General features: G+C 40.1%; 1 protein-coding gene across 17 annotated transcripts in view; it reads right to left on the reverse strand.

Moving 5' to 3' along the window:
- Positions 1-6,302: 6,302 nt before the first annotated feature.
- Positions 6,303-19,180, reverse strand: part of tcf7l2 (transcription factor 7 like 2) — a 107,189-nt gene continuing 94,311 nt past the window's right edge. For 4 of the 17 annotated variants that reach the window (XM_081600974.1, XM_081600971.1, XM_081600975.1 and 1 more), the window contains 7 exons: positions 18,772-18,912; positions 18,519-18,681; positions 18,293-18,401; positions 16,168-16,230; positions 15,310-15,360; positions 13,338-13,410; positions 6,303-8,643 (listed from right to left, as the gene is read on the reverse strand). In XM_081600974.1, coding sequence (XP_081457100.1) covers positions 8,181-8,643; positions 13,338-13,410; positions 15,310-15,360; positions 16,168-16,230; positions 18,293-18,401; positions 18,519-18,681; positions 18,772-18,912 — 1,063 coding nt within the window. In that variant the 3' untranslated portion in view covers positions 6,303-8,180. Of the gene's footprint in view, positions 8,644-12,157; positions 12,219-12,745; positions 12,819-13,337; positions 13,411-15,309; positions 15,361-16,167; positions 16,231-18,292; positions 18,402-18,518; positions 18,682-18,771; positions 18,913-19,180 lie in introns of all 17 variants that reach the window. The other 13 variants (XM_008436839.3, XM_008436852.3, XM_008436846.3 and 10 more) reach the window with 9 other exon arrangements.

Here is a 19,180-nt window from a genome sequence, read left to right on the forward strand (position 1 = left end):
GGTGAATTATGTGGGTTTAAGTAGCTGAACAGATTCAATTATATAAAAAAAATATTGAAATGTAACATTTTTAGGAAATACCATTATGGTTGCAAAATATAAAGTTAAAGGTGCCTTGAGGACTTAAGGCAGGTCGGCCTTTACGCGGTTCAATATTCACCAGATTTCTGTGAAATTTTGTTCCAAATTATTTGCAAAAAATTCATCTATTACTGGGAATTTTTATTTAGCAGAGTACATCTAAATTATTCCATGAAAATGTAGCTTGGAAACCTGGAATACATACAGGAAATGCTACTTCACTTGCTATTGGCTTAGTATTTTTAAAGCACCATTTATTTTGCAAGACGCTGATTGGATGTTCTCCCAAGAGAGAAAACAGGACAGGCTGGATAAATTAACATACGTAGTTGTGCCATGACAGTTTCCACTGCGCATATTATCGCATTTGACGGCATATTTGGTGTTTGAACTTTTAAAATGGTCAGTTATAAGCGTTTTTAACCCTTAATGTTCTAAATTTAAATGTCCGCCTGGATATTTTTGCTTATTTTAATTGTACGCAGTTCTTTAAATGTCCTGTAAATATATTTGTCCAATTATCCATAACTACAATTTCACTCCCTGCTACGGTGGGGGTGAAATTACCGTAATAACCCGATATTGGCTGTAAAGCGCAACGTCTCTCCTTTCAGAAACCGTTGGAATTTTTCAGATAGCGCAACGTGTGGCGGGATTATGGTACTGCAAATTTACCTGGATCGCGCTCCGTTTAGGACTTAAAGGGAGGTTTCAAGTTTTCACAGATTTTAGCTACTTGTGGCTGGCAGTGATCCCTAACCCCTGCAAATACTGGGGCGTTCACTGTACCAGAATGGGAAGTAAGTGTACTGCCATATTCAGCAAATAGAGAATGTGTCTTTACTTTGTTTTTTTTTAACAAGAAAAAAAGTATAATTTCTAGGTTGACTCAATGTGAATCCTTGGAGCAAACTTTGACCAAGTAGAGAGTACAGACATAAACCGATCTGTTTATGGACTTATTTATGGGATCCATGAATGTAGAAAAACATCTTTACATTACATTTACATCCTCAGAAACACGTTCAAGAACAGCACAGAGGCCACTGACTCTGCAGTCATTCCCAAACAATTACTCAAGTGCTTTTAGAGCCACTAATTTCTATTGCTGTGTTCAATTCAGGCTTCCTGAGAGAGCGGCGTATTAAAGTGCATGGGGAATGAAAGAAGATTTGCTCTTCCCTGATGAGGGTCACAGCAGGGCTGCAGTGCACTGGAATAGGTTTCAGCATATTCTTTTGAACTAACCATCCAATTCGGGCCTTTTTTTTAAATTTTATCCGCCAGGAGCTTTATAAGGACTCTTTTTTTTCTCCCCATAAAGATAGCCGACACTAAAAAGCACCTTTAAGACACATATCTGAGCATAGAAACTGAACAGCACCGCCATTTTTTCCCCCTTCTAACTTTATGTGAAACCCTAATTGAGAAGAAAAGACAGGCTTCATTATGGAAAAGGTACATCCGTGTCAGTAGAGCCACATGTAAATGTTTCATTTTGTTCCTTACTAGCTGAGACGGAGGGAGTTTTTGCCATGTTCTTTAGCCTGTTCTTCAAGCCTTTCTTCTTCCGCTGTGATCTGGGTCAGGGGCTCACATCTCAGTTTTTAAATAACATCCAAAACAAGATCTTTTGCTTCTTGTTTCGTGTAAACCGAGAGATGTGTTTAATGTTTTGCAATGTTTTTCTGATTTGTATTTTTGCCTGAAGCCATGGCCTTCAACGTTGTTCCTCCATGCCAGGCTGACATCAAAGCATGTCGTTTCTTCTCTTAGGTATGCAAAGTCTCCCCACATAACAGAGCCACCTTGCACCCTACAACCTCATAAGGTGACTTATTGTTTAGAGATAAATGCAGCACTTTAAATGTGTGTGCTGCACACATTAAAACGTCATAAAAATGATCGTGTTTATTCTTTCAAATGAACTTCTGGTTAGGTTTATTTTACACTTTTGATCTTCTTTCTGTAACTCATGACTATGGTCAAACAAAATATGCATATTGTTGTTTAGCAAAGTGAACCTCTGTGTATTTGCGGTTAAGTATTCACGCATTTTTCTGTGGAGCACGTTGCAAAATATTCACAGAGAATTTGCCTAATCGTGAATTCTTTTTCTAATACATTCAGAAACAAATGTCACCTTAGAAGTTGAGATATTTTGGGATAACGCTATTTGACATGCTATTGGCTGGTGTTTTTGGAACAGCCAATCCAGGAGAGACATTAATTTTCCTTGGCACTGATTGGCTGTTTCTGCATGGAGTGAAATAAAGAAGAGCGTCGATGTTAGTTTTGCTGGTAGCGCTAATATGGTTTCCACTGTGTGTATTAATGTACATCAAGATATATTTGGTGTGTAAAGTATTAAATAATCCAGTTTCTGGAGGGGGTTTCAAATATTTGTATATTTTAGCAATTCACAGATAGTTCAAATGAAAATCAAATCAAATTTTATTTGCATAGAACCTTTCAGCAACCAGGCATTTCAAAATGTTTGGTATTTGTGGTCCCTAACACAAAATACCAAGGCTCCACTGCATACTTTAAACTTTATTACTTCTGTTGTAGTTTATTTTATTGGGATTTATTGTTATTTTAGGATAATGTTTAAGATACACACTGATATTCAGTAAATCAAAATATATTTAAAAACTTTCTTCAGTTCAGTGAAAAACTACATATAAAGTAATTACACAGAGGGCTTTAAAAATCAGAATATTGAATCATTTTATTACATTTTTTTGTTTAATAAGAAGAATTTTTTGTTTTATTAAAGGCCGTCTTCAAAAGGGATTTTTGGGTCACAGACGCGTCGGAACGCACAATTTAATTTAACAAATATATACAACTGTGCACATACCGGTAATCTCTTTTTAATCAAGCTTTAATAATATTTGAATCCAGACCTTCTGCTGTGGCAATGTTGAGAAACTTGCTGTACTACAGTGCTGAACTGTCACCTGGCACAGTGTGCACTTATCCCACACATTCTTTTTGTTGAAGTCATACTTTATGAGTAAAGGTTTCTCCCTGGTCCCCTGAGCTGTTTGGTTCTGCAACAGTCCGTTCTTGGCCTTGTTCATTTTTTCATTACACATGCTGCCTTCATGTTCCTTCTGTAGAAAGGACAACATCCCCCTCCAAAGTTTTACCACTCAGCTAAAGTCTTGCTGGGTAAACTCCCAGCTGTCTCTGTCCTGTTTACTTGGATGGCTTTAAAAAAAAAAGTTACATTTCTTGAAAACTTTAATAGCAGGAAAAACTGATGATTCAGCCAAAACTAGGACTTCTCGCTATCCTGAAGAGTATGTACACAGATGTGCAACTTAACAGATTAGGCTACATTCACACTGCAGCCTGCAGTGATTCAATTCTGATTTTTATTTATTTTTTTTGTCAAAACATATTTTATTTATTTATGCCGTGATCCTTCAACGCTTCTGTGCTCTCCGGTGTGAACTGCAAATGACCTGAAAGTGTCCCGCATGCGCAGTAGAGGGCGCAATGACGTCACATAGAGCGTGCTCAGTGTTTGCGGAAGTAAACATGGACGCTAACGGTGCAGCATAGTTTCTGATTTTGAAGTTGTTATCCGACCGGAGCCAGCAAATTAACAACTTAATCCTCATTATAGTCCGCCATGATTGTTGTTTTTCTTGACGCTTGCACGTATCAGAACGCAGAATAGTGACGTCTGATACATTTTCAGTTGACGTGGTTCACTTTCACACTACGCTGTCAAACCAAAACCTATGAAGAAACTGTTCACCTCCTCGCCTGTGGTGGCGCTGCACCAAGAACCACTGAAGAGAAATGACATATAAAGAAGACAATTTATTTCCTCACAAAATGCAAGCAAAAATGGGGTAGTGTCAGATTTCAGCGGTTGTAAGATTTCACTTTTGTCTTGGCAAAAGAACATGATCCATTAATCACATTTGTGCAAGACTCACAGAATTGTTTTGGTTCTATTTACCCAGAATGCTCTGTGCTGTAGTCTGCTTCCTGGTTTTGGAGCGGTCACCTGTAGGCTTAGCATTCAAATATGTATGCGAACAGAACCAGAGCTGAGATCAACGTTTTTTAAGGCGGCCCAGAGTTGAGTTTTTTGGTTCATATCGGAGTTGCACATTCACACCTCCCCAAGCAAGTTGGACTTTTTCAAAAAACAAACTGGAGTTTGATTAAAGTGAACTTAGCAGGGCTGCCGTGTGAATGCACCCTAAGCGTGCAGTAATTTAGATAAATAAAATGAGACTGTCTTTTGCTTTTTAAGAAGAGGGATTGTGTAAATCATTGCAAAAATTCTTGCTATATTTAGCCAAATTTAATAAAAAGATTCATTAAGTAAATGAAACTGGACTGGTGTAGTTCTATTCACTATGAAATTAAAGAGAATGCAGAAAGCATGGTTATTAAAAGACACATTTTTTTGTGCAGTATATATTTTTTTATAATTAAAAATGATAACCACCAGTGTCCACAGCTGAGTGTGAAGCGGCCTGTATGAGATTTAGCTCATCTTAGTTTGAGGTTTTGGTTCTGGCTCTCAACCAGAAAAAGGCTGAGAACCAACCTGGGGGTCAGTTTCTGCTTTAAGTGAAGGAGTTTAAGCATCTTGGGTGTATTTTTCACGAGTGACGGCAGGATGAAGCGGGAGATGGACAGAGGACTTGGGGTTTCATCTGCAGTGAAATGAGTGCTGCTCTGGTCTGTTGTGGTGTAGAAAGAGTTGAGCAAAAAAAATCGAAGCTCTCGATTTACTGGTCCAACTAGGTTCTGACCCTCACCTGTGGTCATGAGATGTGGATCAAGACCCAAAGAACGACATCCCTGATAGAAGTTACTGAAATGTGCTGCAGGATGGCTGCTGGGTTCCTTCCTTTGGTTTTCCAGGCACATCCCACTTGGAGAAAGTCCCAGAACTCGATGGATGGACTATAAACCCGTCTGACTTTGGGATTCCTAAGAATAATCTGCAGGACGTTGATGGGAGTTTCATCCAAGACCCATTGACCCAGTCTCAGATGAGACGACGGATTGATGGAGATTTTAATTTGTGGGTAAGTCTCGATCTGCATCAATCACCTGTGCTGGAGGGCCAAATTTGTAAAATTCTTGGAGTTAGTAGCTTAATACAAATAGAGACTCCAGATACAGATTGTTGTTAATAAGTGACCAACTGGTTGGAAACTCAAAATTAATATTTTTTAAAAATCTTTCTGCTTAAGATTTCTTCTGTTTTTGATTTTCTTTTTTCTCACGCTTAAATGTTACCAATCATCAAACAAAATTTATGATCAGACAAAAATTACGTTCATAAATACCATTCAAAACAATGAAGCCATGGCCTAGTTACTGCCAGACATTCAGAAACAAGGAATCATTTAAACAGAACCTGTGTGAAAAAAAATTAAGTGGGCTAAACATCATCCCCTGATCTAAAGAAATTCAAGAAGAAGATTCTGACATCAATCTGGAAATGGTCATTAGGGGAAACCAAAGTGGGAGACATTAGCCACTGATACAGAGAACATAGAAACATGGAGCAGTGGTGAACCTCATGAGTGCCTGAGATGATCTACCAAAATTACTCTCATTAGCAAATTGATCACTTATCCAAGAAGTCACAAACGAACCCAAAACATCTCAAGGACTGCAGTGGTCCATGTTCAAGCATCAGCAATAAGAGAGTAACTGGCAAAAACAACATCCATGGGAGAGTTTCAAGGTATAAACACAAAGCTCTTTCTCAAATTTGCCAAAGAGGTCTTGGTCTTGGTCCCTCGACATTTTGGAATGTGTTCTTCCAGTTACATCGGGTTTAAAGCTAAACGTATTCCAGAAAACAGTCATCGGAGATCGTCTGACGGGCTGCATTGCTGCTCTTAGTACCTCGATGTCCTGATGTAATTGCTGGAACTATGACTTCTGCTCTCCAGCAGAAAATCCTGAAGCCAGATGTCCAGTTTGTGACGTCAAGCTCAAGTTCACTTGGGTTATGCAGCAGAATGACGATCCTAAGCACACCAGCAAATCCATCTCTGAATTGCAAAGACTTAAACCCTACGAGTGAGATGCAGCTGCATTACTTTAAAGAGTTTGAAAATCCTCCAACATGGCCGCCCACCCAGTAACCGCTAAAGTTTGGGACCAGACACCCAACGACCGGCAGGTCAAAGACCATGGAGGGAACGAATAAGAAGAAAACGCAGGTGTGCACATACTAAGTTGCTTTTATTAATACAGAACTGCATGCTACAGAGACTGTACAGCATAAACATTTATTCATTACAAAAAACATGGTTTTAGAACCATTTAAAATAACAGGAAAAAAACAAACAAACAAAAAGATAAGAGCATAAAATAGAACAGGAACATCACAGCCGTTAAGGAAACATTCAAACTATTTATCATTAGCATCTTAATAAACCAGAGAAGAAATCGACAGATTACAGTCGCGTCATGTCAACTACAATGGCACCGAGTGGATGATTCTCTTGTAGCTTTTTTACAGCCTCTTGCAACATCAACATGCCTATTTTTTCTATCTACCTATATGTAGTAGTGTACTTAAAAGTGGCAGTTTGTGTATTTTTTTGTATTTAATAGTTTTTTATGAACCTCCTAATATACATAATTTTGGCCCTCGTGGGTTTGTACAGTATGATGTCCGTCTTTTTATTAAGTTTAAATTTTAATATTTGACAATTTGCTACCAAACACATTTGTTATAGCAACATTTATACTACATACATAGCAATTCTATGTAACGTCACAGCAAAGAATGGTATCAAAATTAAAATAAAAACAAACAACGAAACGAAACAAAAAAAATAAAAATTCCTACAGCGTGTTTTTTTTTCCTTTTTGTTTTAAAACTGGGGGAGGTGGGGGCTGAGGGCAAATTATCACAAAAAATTTGGCACAGAAAAATCTGTACACGAATCTACAGTCTGAGAGATGTGACTGTGCAATAAAAAAGAAGGGCTTTAAAACACTTTTTTCCACTGAAGACACGGTACCCACTGCCTGATTTCAAGTTTTCTTTTCTTCCTTTGCGTGTAAAATGGCTTATATAGACGCGGTTCTGGAAATGAAGTTGTGCATACTTCTTGTTTATGAGATCTACACAGAACAAGTGAAATCTGGGTGCTTTCAGCGAGGGGAAAAAAACAAACCATAACAAAAGCTTTGTATTTTTTTTTTTCTCATTTTAAATCCTCCTTGTAAAAATGGATCATTCATATAGTTGTTTAGCTTAAGAAAAAATCATTTGTACAATGTATCAAGAAACAAAAAAATAGGGTCAAAAAGAGACACAACAAGATACAACAAGCAATCTCTAAAGCAATAAATACTACTGGTCCTAGCGTTGTGACATTTTTGAATTTTATAACCCTTGACCCCTCCCCACCCGATCCCCGCCCTCTTCCTGTCGAACCCGCCAAAACTTGCCTGACTCCGCCCCAAAAGGTAAACGAGAAAAAAAAAAAAAAAAGACAACGCAGTGGAAGAATGCATATTTAACACAGTAATCACCCCTCCCCTCCCCGATATTCTGTACATTTAAACAACAAGTAACATCACAATTAAAATTGTTCCCCAGAGAGGCGTAGCCGCTAGCCCCCGCACCCCTCTGAGAGTTCGAACAGATGTTGAATGATTGGTTCGCAGGCTCGTATTTAATACAAATAAAGAAGAAGAACCAACTCTTTCAGGAAAAAGGGCTTGTCGAATAACCTAGCCTACCTATTTTATATTTGTCTTTAAAACGTTTCGAAAGTGAAGTAGATTAGTTTTCTTCGTGTTTGCACTGTTTTATCGCTACAAAAAAAAAAAAACCCAGACAAAAGAAACAAAATTCATAAAAATTTTGGCAGATTCACAAAGCTATACTACAGCTCATTGTACTTTATAATAATTAGATTTTTTTGATAATGAGGGGTCAAATATTGACCAATGAACTTCAATAAAGCAAACAAAAAATAAATTTTCAAAGCCTTGGTGGCAAAGAAACAAAGAGAAAATTGACTGAAAGTGAAATAGAGCAAAGAGAAAACCTAGAAAGTGTGTGTGAGAAGAAGGAAGGTAGATTATTCTATAGACTTGGTCACTAGCGACAGAGGCTGGGGGCCCGTGGAGGGGAGGAGCGAGTGGGAATGACACAGCGAAGCTGACGGCCGGATCATGGCGGACGCCACGGAGGAGCCCGGCTGCCGCGAGGACGAGACGTCACTGTGCTCCAGAGCGCCGTTGTGGGAGGAGGCGCCTCTGGGCGTCTTGCTGGCGGCGGCCGCCGAATTTTCCAGCTGAACCAAAGATGGCGGTGGGGGCCCAGCCAGGAGGTGCGGGTGGTGGAGTGGCTGGTGGGCCGGTTTCATAGTCAGTGAGAGAGGTTGCATTTGTTCAGTGTGAGGTTTGGACTCTTTCGGAGAGGGGGAGGGAACCACGGAGGAGGGAGAGGATGGGGGGGAGTCTAGTAAGCTTCCGTCCGTAGAGGGAGGACTGGCACAGCTGCCTTCACCTTGGATGTAGCGAATGCACTTTTTTTTTCTCCTGAGGGACAAGGTGAGAGAAAGACACTTTCAGGACCGTAGGACTCTGTGTTCCTCTAGCACTGAAGCTCACTTAAATACACCTCAGCATCCAGCAGTTAACCAAACCATGTTTGGTAAAATGCGACTAATGCTGTGGTGTACTTGAGTGGCTTCATACACTTTAAGCTACGGAAAGGTGGTAGAAGTACTACACCATCGAAAACAGACATTTAGGAAAGATTACATAGCAGGAAGCAGGAAGGAAGTAAAAAACACAAACAGGAAGGATGAACGAAGATTAAAGGTGACCAGGTTTGCTCCCTGAATTTAGCATAAACCCTATGTCACCTAGTCCCCAAACTACACATCAGTGTCCTTACAATCAAGAACAAGATCGAACGTGATCTTTTAATTTGGGTAAAATGTTTTATGACTTAAGACTAAAAAAAAAACAATGGATGAAGCTGGTTGGCAATTACATATAGGGATTGTTTGCTGTAATCCAGTGGCGGCACCGCTAACGGAAAAGTTAGCTACGCTAACGCTTCTGTCCATAGAGGAACGACTGCCTTCACCTTATGTTCTCCCCAGAGGAACAAGGTGGGAAAAAAAACATTTCCAGGACGTTTTCAGTTCCACAAATGCTAAGGCACGACACCAACATGGTATCTACCGGAAGCTAATGGTAAGGCGCTAACTTCAATTCAAAACGTCTCTGCCCTTTAAAGACTACAACCATTTAGCACCAATGTAATTTTGACATTATAATTTGCATATTCTATAATGCTTAGACATGGTATTTGTGTTTACAACTTGTTTCCTCCTGTCCGTGTTTTATTTTGTTCCTGTTTGTTTCTTGTTTGAGGAAACAGAGCTGCTGAGTAAACGGTCTCCAACCACTTCAAAATAAGTGGTTGGACACTTATTTTGTCTAACCACTTATTGGACAAAATAAGTGGTTGGACTTATTTTGTCCAAATAAGTCCATAAGTCCAAAATTTCAACACAGATGTTGAATTTTATACAAAACAGCCACATAAATTAGCGCTTAAGAATTTATCAAAAAAATAAATACATTTAAAGAAAGCTAAGTGCTTACAGTTTTCAAAGTTAGCAAAAGCGCTAAAACGCTAAACAGAAAATTAGCTCTGCTGTTAGTACATTAGCAGTTATGGAGGGTTATAAAATGCATATGAGTGATTGATTATCTTTTAAATCTAATATTCCTTTACAATTTTTTTTATAATATTTTGATAACTACGGTCATTCTGGTGAGCAAAAAACTCTGTATGGCCAGTTGAGAGTAAGACCAGGAACCTGGGTTTAGCTTTAAGCTGGACTAGTCTCTTATCTAGTCTTCGTCTTAAAGGATCCACTCACCAAAGAAACAACCGAAAAAAGTCGACACTATCCTCGCTGCCCTAAATCTGGCCTACAGACACAAATACGAGTTTAGGGGTCAAGACATCGTGTTTAGATTCCTGCCTGAGGTCGGGAAACCCCCCCCCCCCCTGCCTCCTCGCATGCCGAGTCCCGAGGCCACGCCGGTACCGCTACGTGGAAAGCGATGTCTAAAACACCGAAGTGAGGGGGAGTCGAGAGAGTTTGGATTGCTGTATTTATCTGTGGTGGCTCTCTTGTGAAGACTGTGCTCAGATTTGGTTCAGGGGGTGGGGGGGGGGAATCTCAGCCCACCTCATCTTTACGCTGACCCTGACAGTGACCCCTCTCCCTCAGCTCTTATCTCTATCCCAGAAGCTACGGGGCGTTTTTAAGTCTTACCGGCAACAACACAGAAGGTAAAAACAGGCCGAGGTGTTTTAAAATCCAGCCGTTTGTTTGTTTAAATCACATCTTGTAATTCTGAGGAGGAAATATATATATTTTTTCTTATGAATGCAGAGAGCAAACCCTGGGAATGAAAACAAAAAAAAAAAAAGATTACACACAGAAACCTTGACCACATGCTGAGTGAAAGACAGGCATGCAAGTAAACGGTGAGGATGGGCTTTTAGGAGCAGTCCGCACTGAAACCGCAGCTCTAGATGGGGCAGAACATCGACCGCGAATCAAAAAACAAACGTATCGTTTTGCTCCTACGTGCACACGACGCTCTCTGTAACTGTCTGTCAAACTGCAACAAATGAGCTAATATCCATTTTTTAACAGACGTATTGATTTATAGTATGTTCCTGTGTAGGCTATTGATTCTCTTCGTCTCTCGGGAAATTACATGAGATGCAACTTTTAGGAAATGGAGCCCAGAGAGAACTTTTAACCTCTCTGACTGGATCCTAGCACTTCCTCGATCCCTCGACCTCGCGATTGCTGCTGCTCTTCCAACAGTAATGCCCGATGTTTGATAACCTGCGAGTCGGACTGAAGGGAATTACAACGGCCCAGGGGAGCGGATGGAGGTGGGAGAGTGGGATGCATGGACAGACAGGTACATGAATACATTTCTAAGACTAACTTGGGTTTGGGTGCACTGTCTCATTTATTTTAAAACAGAAAAGCAACAATGACATTTTAATATTGCAGTTATGTGTTTTTTTTTTGTGTGTAGAATATTTGCACAAAAAAAATAATCAGAAAAATATTTTTTGTGATTTATATTTATAAAAATGTTTATTATTTTTTTAATAAATATTTGTAAAAATAACATATATTTTAACATATAGAAATATATATATATAAAAAGCATGCTAAATTTAGTGATATTTTTTAGCATTCATAGTGAAGAATAGCTACTTTTTGTTCAGTTCTTACGATAATATAAGAATTTACAAGCTTATATTAGCTGGTTCATTAGCTAGTCCAGATGTTTCTCTGTGAAAATACATCCAAAAATATTTCCAATATATTTTTTCAAGCAAAAATGTAAAAAAATGGAGGAGTGTTTTTTTCTGCTAGCTAACCTGCAGTTGTCAGCAACAGGTAGGGGAGGGGTACCGTGCTAATCTATCTGCCTTACAGCAGAAGAAAATCTGTTAGTGCCATTCCATCTCACCTCATTCAAAATGTTCCTTCCTTTCTTGTAAGCTACAGAGTTTTTTTTTCAGCCAGCTGATGAGTAGTGTGCAGCAGCAGGTGGGAAATGGAGAGCTCTGGGTTGTGTTCCAACATTACTGATAATTTTAGTGATTGTAAAAGTAGCTTTTCAAATAAAATCTTGATGCCGTTAATTTTCCCCGTGCCTAAAGGATCCAGGGATTTTCCCGCATCATTTTAGCCGGCTGACCAGCAGAGCGCAGCAATAGGTGAGGGAGGGGCTCTAAGCTCTGGCCTTTTTCGATCATATGGAAACATTTATTCATTTATTTTTAAAAACCCGGCGTGGCGGCGACAAGCTCACGGCTAGGCTTGAGCAAAAAAAAAACCGGAGAATTCGCCTTTTGTTTCACGGACTCCATTTTAATCCCGAGCCCATCCGTTCGAATGAGGAAAACAAGGAGGATGAAACACTGCGATGACCGTGGTGCAAGCGGGGAGACACAGAGAAGGGTCGTTACTTAGCAGAAACAAATACCTACCATGAAAATATCCCCAATTCAAAGACTGCTTGTGTCAGAACAGAAAGACAACAGGTAGGGACTAAGTAAGGGTTATTGAAGAGGAGTTTGGAGGAAGAAGAGGTGGAGAAGGAGGAGGAGGAGGAAGAGGAGGAGGAGGAAGAGGGCACAGAAAAGAGTGTCACTGAACAGGCCCTCAGAGGAAAGCAGGGCTAAATTTGTAAGCATTACATTGCCAATTAGAACAAACACGACAGTTAAGAAGGGAGGGTGTCATCAAATGCTTGGGCAGAAAATGAATTTCAACCATAATTTATGGAATCACCGCAAATTATACACACAAAAAAAAAAAAATCCTTGATGCTGCGTTCAGATAAAGTCGGTTGTGAAATTCATTTTCTGCCGCTGGGCTTGAACTGAGTTCAACAGGAAAAAAAAAAGAAAAAAGAAAAAAGTAGCTGAGCAGGAATTTTATAGGAGCAGGTGGGGGAAAAAAAAGAGATTTCCATCTGTCAGCACGTGTTTTAGGAAGACATTGGAGCCAATTAACGAAGGAGGAAGATGCTCAGTGTGGATGTCTTCCTCCCGGTTGGACTACAGCAGTTATACCTGCATGGTTTGCACCATAAACTCAGCTGGTCAAGCCCGAACAAGGCACGACACTTCTTTGGGGTATTTGCATCTGTTAGCCAAAGAGGTAGACACAAACAGACAAAAAAAAAAAAAAAAAAAGGAACAAAAAAAGAAAATGTACATGTCATTACACAGACAAAAAAAACACAGCCAGGGCTTAGATTTAGGCTGGCAACACTAGGATAACCTCCATTTGGACCAAACTATTGGACTTCAGATCCTCCAAGCCTCGACCTGCCAGTTTTTTGGCTTATAAAGTATTCTGCAGTAACCTCCCCGCCTCCCCTTGCATATTTATTCGTACTTTCATGCAAACCTGTCATTCGTCCGAAACAAACACTCACGTATTCCCCCAAACAGGAAGCAAGAACCCTGAGAGAGAGAGAGACCGGCAGGGCGTGGCTGGAGGAAGCTGGGTGGGTCACAATAGCCAGGCGGGACAGACAGGGAGGAAGGCGCAGAGGGAAATAAAACGAGCAGCGAGAGAGCGAGAGGAGGCATTCCCAGCGTTCACACGTCCCCAGCCTTCACCTTGGCCCTGGCCAGTGCAAGCACACACCATACACACCTGCACGGGCCACACCAGTTATTCTGTTGGTCGAGCCCAAAGCGCGCTCGACACTTCTTAGGAGCGCTCAGGTCTGATGCCACAACAGGGAAGGGGAAGCCAGCAGAGGAGGAGGAGGAGGAGGAGGAAGAGAACCGAAACCAGTAAAACAAGAGAGTCAGGAGAAAGGAGAAAAAAAAAAAAAAGACAGAAAACCGGTGAATCTGTGAAGCTAAGCAGTGGCTCCAAAACCCCACAAGGCCATTATCAAATATGCATAAAGTCAATTACATTGTACCAGAAATTAGTAGAACCCAAAAGCATGCAAGCTATCAAGACACATTACAGAAGCAATCCCTTCTCTGTAAACTCTGAGGGAAGTTAAAGCAGATTTTAGGATAGGTCTTAACAGATTAAAAAGGATAAAAACAAAAATAAATGCAGGTTGGATTAATTTGCTGTTAGATGCTACCAGTTTTAATCTGCAGGTGGCAAAACTAGACAGTGGGAGCAGTGAGACTTGGCTCCAGCCAGGGGAAGGATTAACAACAGGCTGGATCTTCAAGAGGGAAGCTCATCTTTAGACCTGGAGTCAAACAGTTTGACCGGCTTCAAAAAAGCAAAAGCAGCACAAAGTCACAAAGGCTCTATCCATTCATAAAGCAGGCATGGAGTGATCTAAAACCCAAAAATCCTTCTTACTACTGCCAAATAATACATTCGTTACTGCAATTATAATAATCCTGCACAGACTGAAGCAGAAATAATCACTAAAATACCTTTGGGATATTAAATCTTTTTGTCATTCTGCTCTTTACTTGCATATTAATGTGAGCACATCAAGCTGACATTAGCGGATTAATTAGCTTAGCTGCTTACACAAGTATCCAGCCTGCACAGAAATAGTTTTAAAAACTGGTGAGTTGTCTGCAACCAGAAATATTTCCAAACAGCTGAATTTGTGTTTCTTACAATAGGGGTTTAATTTTAAGTATTTATTTTGAAAAAGGTAGTTTCTTGTGCAAATGAGAGAACGCGCTTGAGTTTTTGGATGATTCTCTTTTCCTGGACGTCCAGGATTTTGTGTTTGTGGTACTAATTTGGAAATATTTGCGATACTTGCGCTTATTTATGACGGTAAATGCGACTTTTTATTACTCGTTGTATAGATTATGGGCTATAATTCGACATCAATTAAGACTGAGGCAGTTGTTTAGTGCAAATAAGAAAGTTTTTAACAATTATTAGCGGAAAAAAGAAATGCGGGGATTTGTTGATTTTGCATAAATTTCCACGATAATTCTCACGAAACTGGAGGGACTGATTGATATAACTTGGCAGTAAACAGATAAAAACTGCATTGATTTGATTGATAACATAATATTTAAGCACATTTAGTGTTTAGTCTGGAAACTAGAGGGCCACATAAAAAGCTTCGGCGGGCTGGATTTGGCCCACGGGCCTCGAGTTTGACACATGCAGAAGTATTTGGGAAAACTAAAACTGCACTTTTTAAAAAACTTGATGCCTATAAGAAGTCCAAGCCCATTTCCAACTTTCTGAGTCGTAGAAGTACAACACTGTTTGAGTCCAGGCCATGTCTGAGTGGATACGTCTTATAAAAACAGGGAGATGGCCAAACTCATGCTGGCCTGTCAGAAAGGCAAAAAGGCAGCTACCAAAAGCATATAGATTAAGGAGGTTTACCCTGATGTCCCAAGCCCTTACTTCACAATAATAATCTATCACTTCCTCAAGCACACTGCATTGTGATTTAGCCAAAAATTAGAAACATATGGAGATACAGCCTAGCTTAAAGAACATCGACATTTTAGGAAAAGAAAGCAGCAAACAAAGCCAAAAAAAAAAAAAGAGCATATTTCAGAATAAAGAATTTAAGGTAAAACCCGTCCCATACACATACATTGATTTTAAAAAAGGAAAATAATCAAAGAAACAGTTAGTAATTTGATACTTAAAATGACATTAGCACCTGTAATCGGAGGGAGTGAAAGGCAAGGGTTTGGAAAATATTCTCTGTGTTCTGAAAAAAAAAAGAACAGATAGAGAGGCCTTCAAGAAGAAATCCGTCACCAAAACGAGCGCAAAATACATTGATAACAAGTCGGCACAGCGTCCTCACAATATGAATCAGAAGAGTAGAGATGGATATAAAAATAAATAAATAAATAAATAAATAACAGAATTAGCAAACCTCCTTAATTTTAAGATGTAAGTGATTTGTTTTTATTCAAAAGAAGAGCATGCATGGAAGCAAGCATGAAGCACACACGCATGCACGGTTCTGGGACATACACACGCACACGCACACACACACACACACACACACACACACACACACACACACACACTCAGACAACAAGGCACAGTAGTGCAGTCGATCTGCAGGGCAAAGGCAATATAAAATTATAAAAACAGGGCCAAGCACACAACTCTGCCAAAGTTAATGGCTTTCAAAATGCTTCAAGTTCTTAAAAAACACATATCAAAATACCAGGGGGCTAAGAGCCCAAGCAGGGTGGGTGAGGGGGGTGTAGTGGGGGACTACAGGGGGTCATGCATATTCAGTTGTTATTAGCTAGGGAGAGCTGGGGAAAATGGGGGGGAAGAGGAGGGAGGGGGTTTACAAGCAACTCTACCATTTAAACATTGCACTGGGTAGCATAACTATACCGAGAAAAAAGAAAAAAAAAAGGCAGGCACAATATATATATAAAAAAAAAACATAACAGGAAAAAAAACAAGCTTGACTTTTATCTTGCAAGATGTCACATCTGCCTGACACATGATGGGGTTCTTCTAATATAAGAGATAATTGCAGCTCACTTACCATTGCTCTCTGCTTGCTGCTTTTCCCTTTTTCTCTTCTTCCTTTTCCCCTGTTGGTTAGCCGCCAAAAAAATAGAAAGAAAAAAAGAGATAGACACCGACAGGAACCTTAGTTATTATATAGCAGAATGCCCAAAACATGAAACAGAGAATAGGACTCATCTTTGTGTTTACTTATTTATTCATTCACTCTTTCTCTGCTGTTTATTCCCCTTTCTTGCTCTCTCTGCTGTGTTTTTGCCCTCCGGTTTGTAACAGCCACTGCAGGCCAGACAAAAATCTCCCCCTCTCTCTGTTTGCTGTCTGTTTCTCCTCTTTTCTTCTTGTAATCTTGTTCCCCCCACCTCCCTCCAGATTTTCTTCTGTTAAAAGCTAGACATTTTGACACGCTTCTGCTTAGCCAGACAGATTTCTCTACAGCTGCTGGAAGGAGATTGCCCTGGTCAGCAGCATGCAGAAACTGAATAATCTGGCACTTATGTGTCAGAACAAAATGTCCAAGCTGCAAAACATCCACCATAGTCAAATAGTCAAGCTCATCCAAACACATAGTTTTGTTAACTGCATACTGTGACCCGAAAATATATCTTAGTTTTTTGTTTTTTTGATAAATAAAATAATCAGACTGCAAATAACAACAGGTCATGATTATAAACTCAGAAAGACGCTTGAGATACATTTGAGTCCAACTTTCCTCAGATGCTTCAGTTATAACACACGTCCACTCTGATCAGTGGGCATGCCACACCAGTAGGTGGCGATAAAATCCACCTTAGCAACATAAAAATAGACAGGAAGTATATCCTAGAGACGGCGTGAAAGCCTACTGGAAACCATAATGTCTTGTTTCTCATGAGCTGAGGTGTTGGGACAAGTTGAGGGAGTTACACGAAGCTCCAAACAAGCAGCAAACAAGACATTTACGTTACTAAATCTCAAAACATGCATTCGTTGTTGGTATAAGAATTCACTTTAGAGACACTATGGGGAAGAAACAACACAATAAAAGCTGTAGAGGCTAAAAAAATAAAATGTATTGCAGCTTATAGTAACTTGCACCATTTAATCCCACTTTATAAAACAGGAGCTTTATGATCAGTTGCTGCAGATATTGACACAAATTTAAGGCCTAGGTCACACATGCTTGGATATCTGGTAAAACAAATATATTTTTATGCATTTTGGCTTTTCATTCACATGAAAACCTGTTTATTTCACTACAAATGGCTATTTATAAGAATTCTGACCAAAGTAGAGATTTGAGAAAACTTCATATTTGCGTTTGCGTGTGGAAACGGAGACGTATGGTCCAGCGCATTACAGTCTGCAGCAAATAATGCGCCAATTTATTTACACACTTGATTTGACACGATTCCCAACTGATGTTCAACGGTGACTTTGTTATGTTAACTTTGTATTCTAATAATCCGTTTAAAAGTAGTTCAACATACATATCACACAAATGAACAGGAAGTTGTGGCTGCTTTGAAGCAATCTGATTGGCTGACAAGTCTTAGCTTAGTGCTACGCTGCCCCCTATGGGTTTGGCATGTTTAAAACAATGCTCTGGAGCGGATTTGTCGGGGAACATTTTCTGAAACTGATTCTTTATTATTTTTTTTAAAAGATGTGGCAGAGACATTTGTATAAATACACAGACACATGTGGACGAGGCCTAAGACTAATAAAGAATCCATGATGAATGAACAAACTAATCAAGGATGGATGGACAAATGGACAGATGGACAAACAGATGCCATATAAAGGGATGGAAATAGATTTTTTTTGTGCTAGTTCTTACTTATCCACACTTTGGAAATCCTTAAATTAAATTTTTTCCAGGTTGTGTCAGAACTCTGGTGTTCTTAAGAACAGACCAAAAGATTCACCAACAGGAAAAACCCACTGAACATTTCGCACATTTATCACACAGCTGACAATTAAGCTCCACCATGCAATAACAGGCTGCACTTTAATATGTCTGTCACATTTTAGAAACACAGAAGAAGAATCTGAGGTCCTAAGTGTGTAAGAGGGAAAAGCAAAGAAACACTCTTCCTGCGAAACCAAAACAAATCAAAGGGGAGAAAGAAGAGGCCGTTACGACTTGTAAACCTAAAAACTTACATAGTTGTCTCGTGCTGACCAGCCGGGGTACAGCTGCATGTGGAGCTGTCGCTCTTTCCTGGCCAGCTCGTAGTACTTGGCCTGCTCCTCCCGCGATAGGGCGTGCCACTGCGCATTGACAAACATGTCAGGACTTTTTATTACCGTCCGCACTTCAAGATTCAGGTACGACTGAGTCGCATTTCTTAACCATATTCCCCAGGCCGGAACGTTTTCTAGACTTACCCTTCGCCCCAGGATCTGGTTGATAGCAGCGCTTTCTTTCAGTGTGCACTCCGCCACCACCTTGGCCCTCATCTCCTTCATGTAGAGCATGAAGGCGTTCAGAGGCTTCTTTATGTGGACCTGCTTCTTCTTCTCCTCCTCCTTTTTAGCGTCCGACTGTTTCCTAAAAAGCGGGGACAGAAGAGGACGGGCGGAGTGAGACGGGGCGCGCCGCCACGCGGGGAGAGTCGAGGACGCGGGGCGGGCTACTCACGAGCTGTTGAGTGAGCTAATGTCGCTGTGGGAGGATTCCTGCTTGACGTTGGGCGTGACGATGGCCGGGTGAGGGATGCCCGTGGTGTGCAAACTGTGGTGGGGGGGCACCATGTGTGGGGGGAATCTGGAGGACAGAAGACTGTGTAAATCGTCAGAATGGACACGGATGAAATGAGGAGATGGAGCACAAACAGCACAATGCAGATGTGGCTAAAACTGGACTTGTTTTTAATCTTAAGATTACACAGCGTTTAGTTACTGTCATTAAAATGGAACAGAGGACAACAGAGACACAATGACATTTTAAAAGCGAGTTAAATAAAATTCAATAATAATAATAATAATAAAAAAAACATTTATGTATGTACATTGTTAGGTTTTTATATGACTGACCAACACAAAATGGT

The sequence above is a fragment of the Poecilia reticulata genome, chromosome 19 (assembly GCF_904066995.2).
Source record: "Poecilia reticulata chromosome 19, P_reticulata-male-v2, whole genome shotgun sequence".
NCBI classification, from domain to species: Eukaryota; Metazoa; Chordata; class Actinopteri; order Cyprinodontiformes; family Poeciliidae; genus Poecilia; species Poecilia reticulata.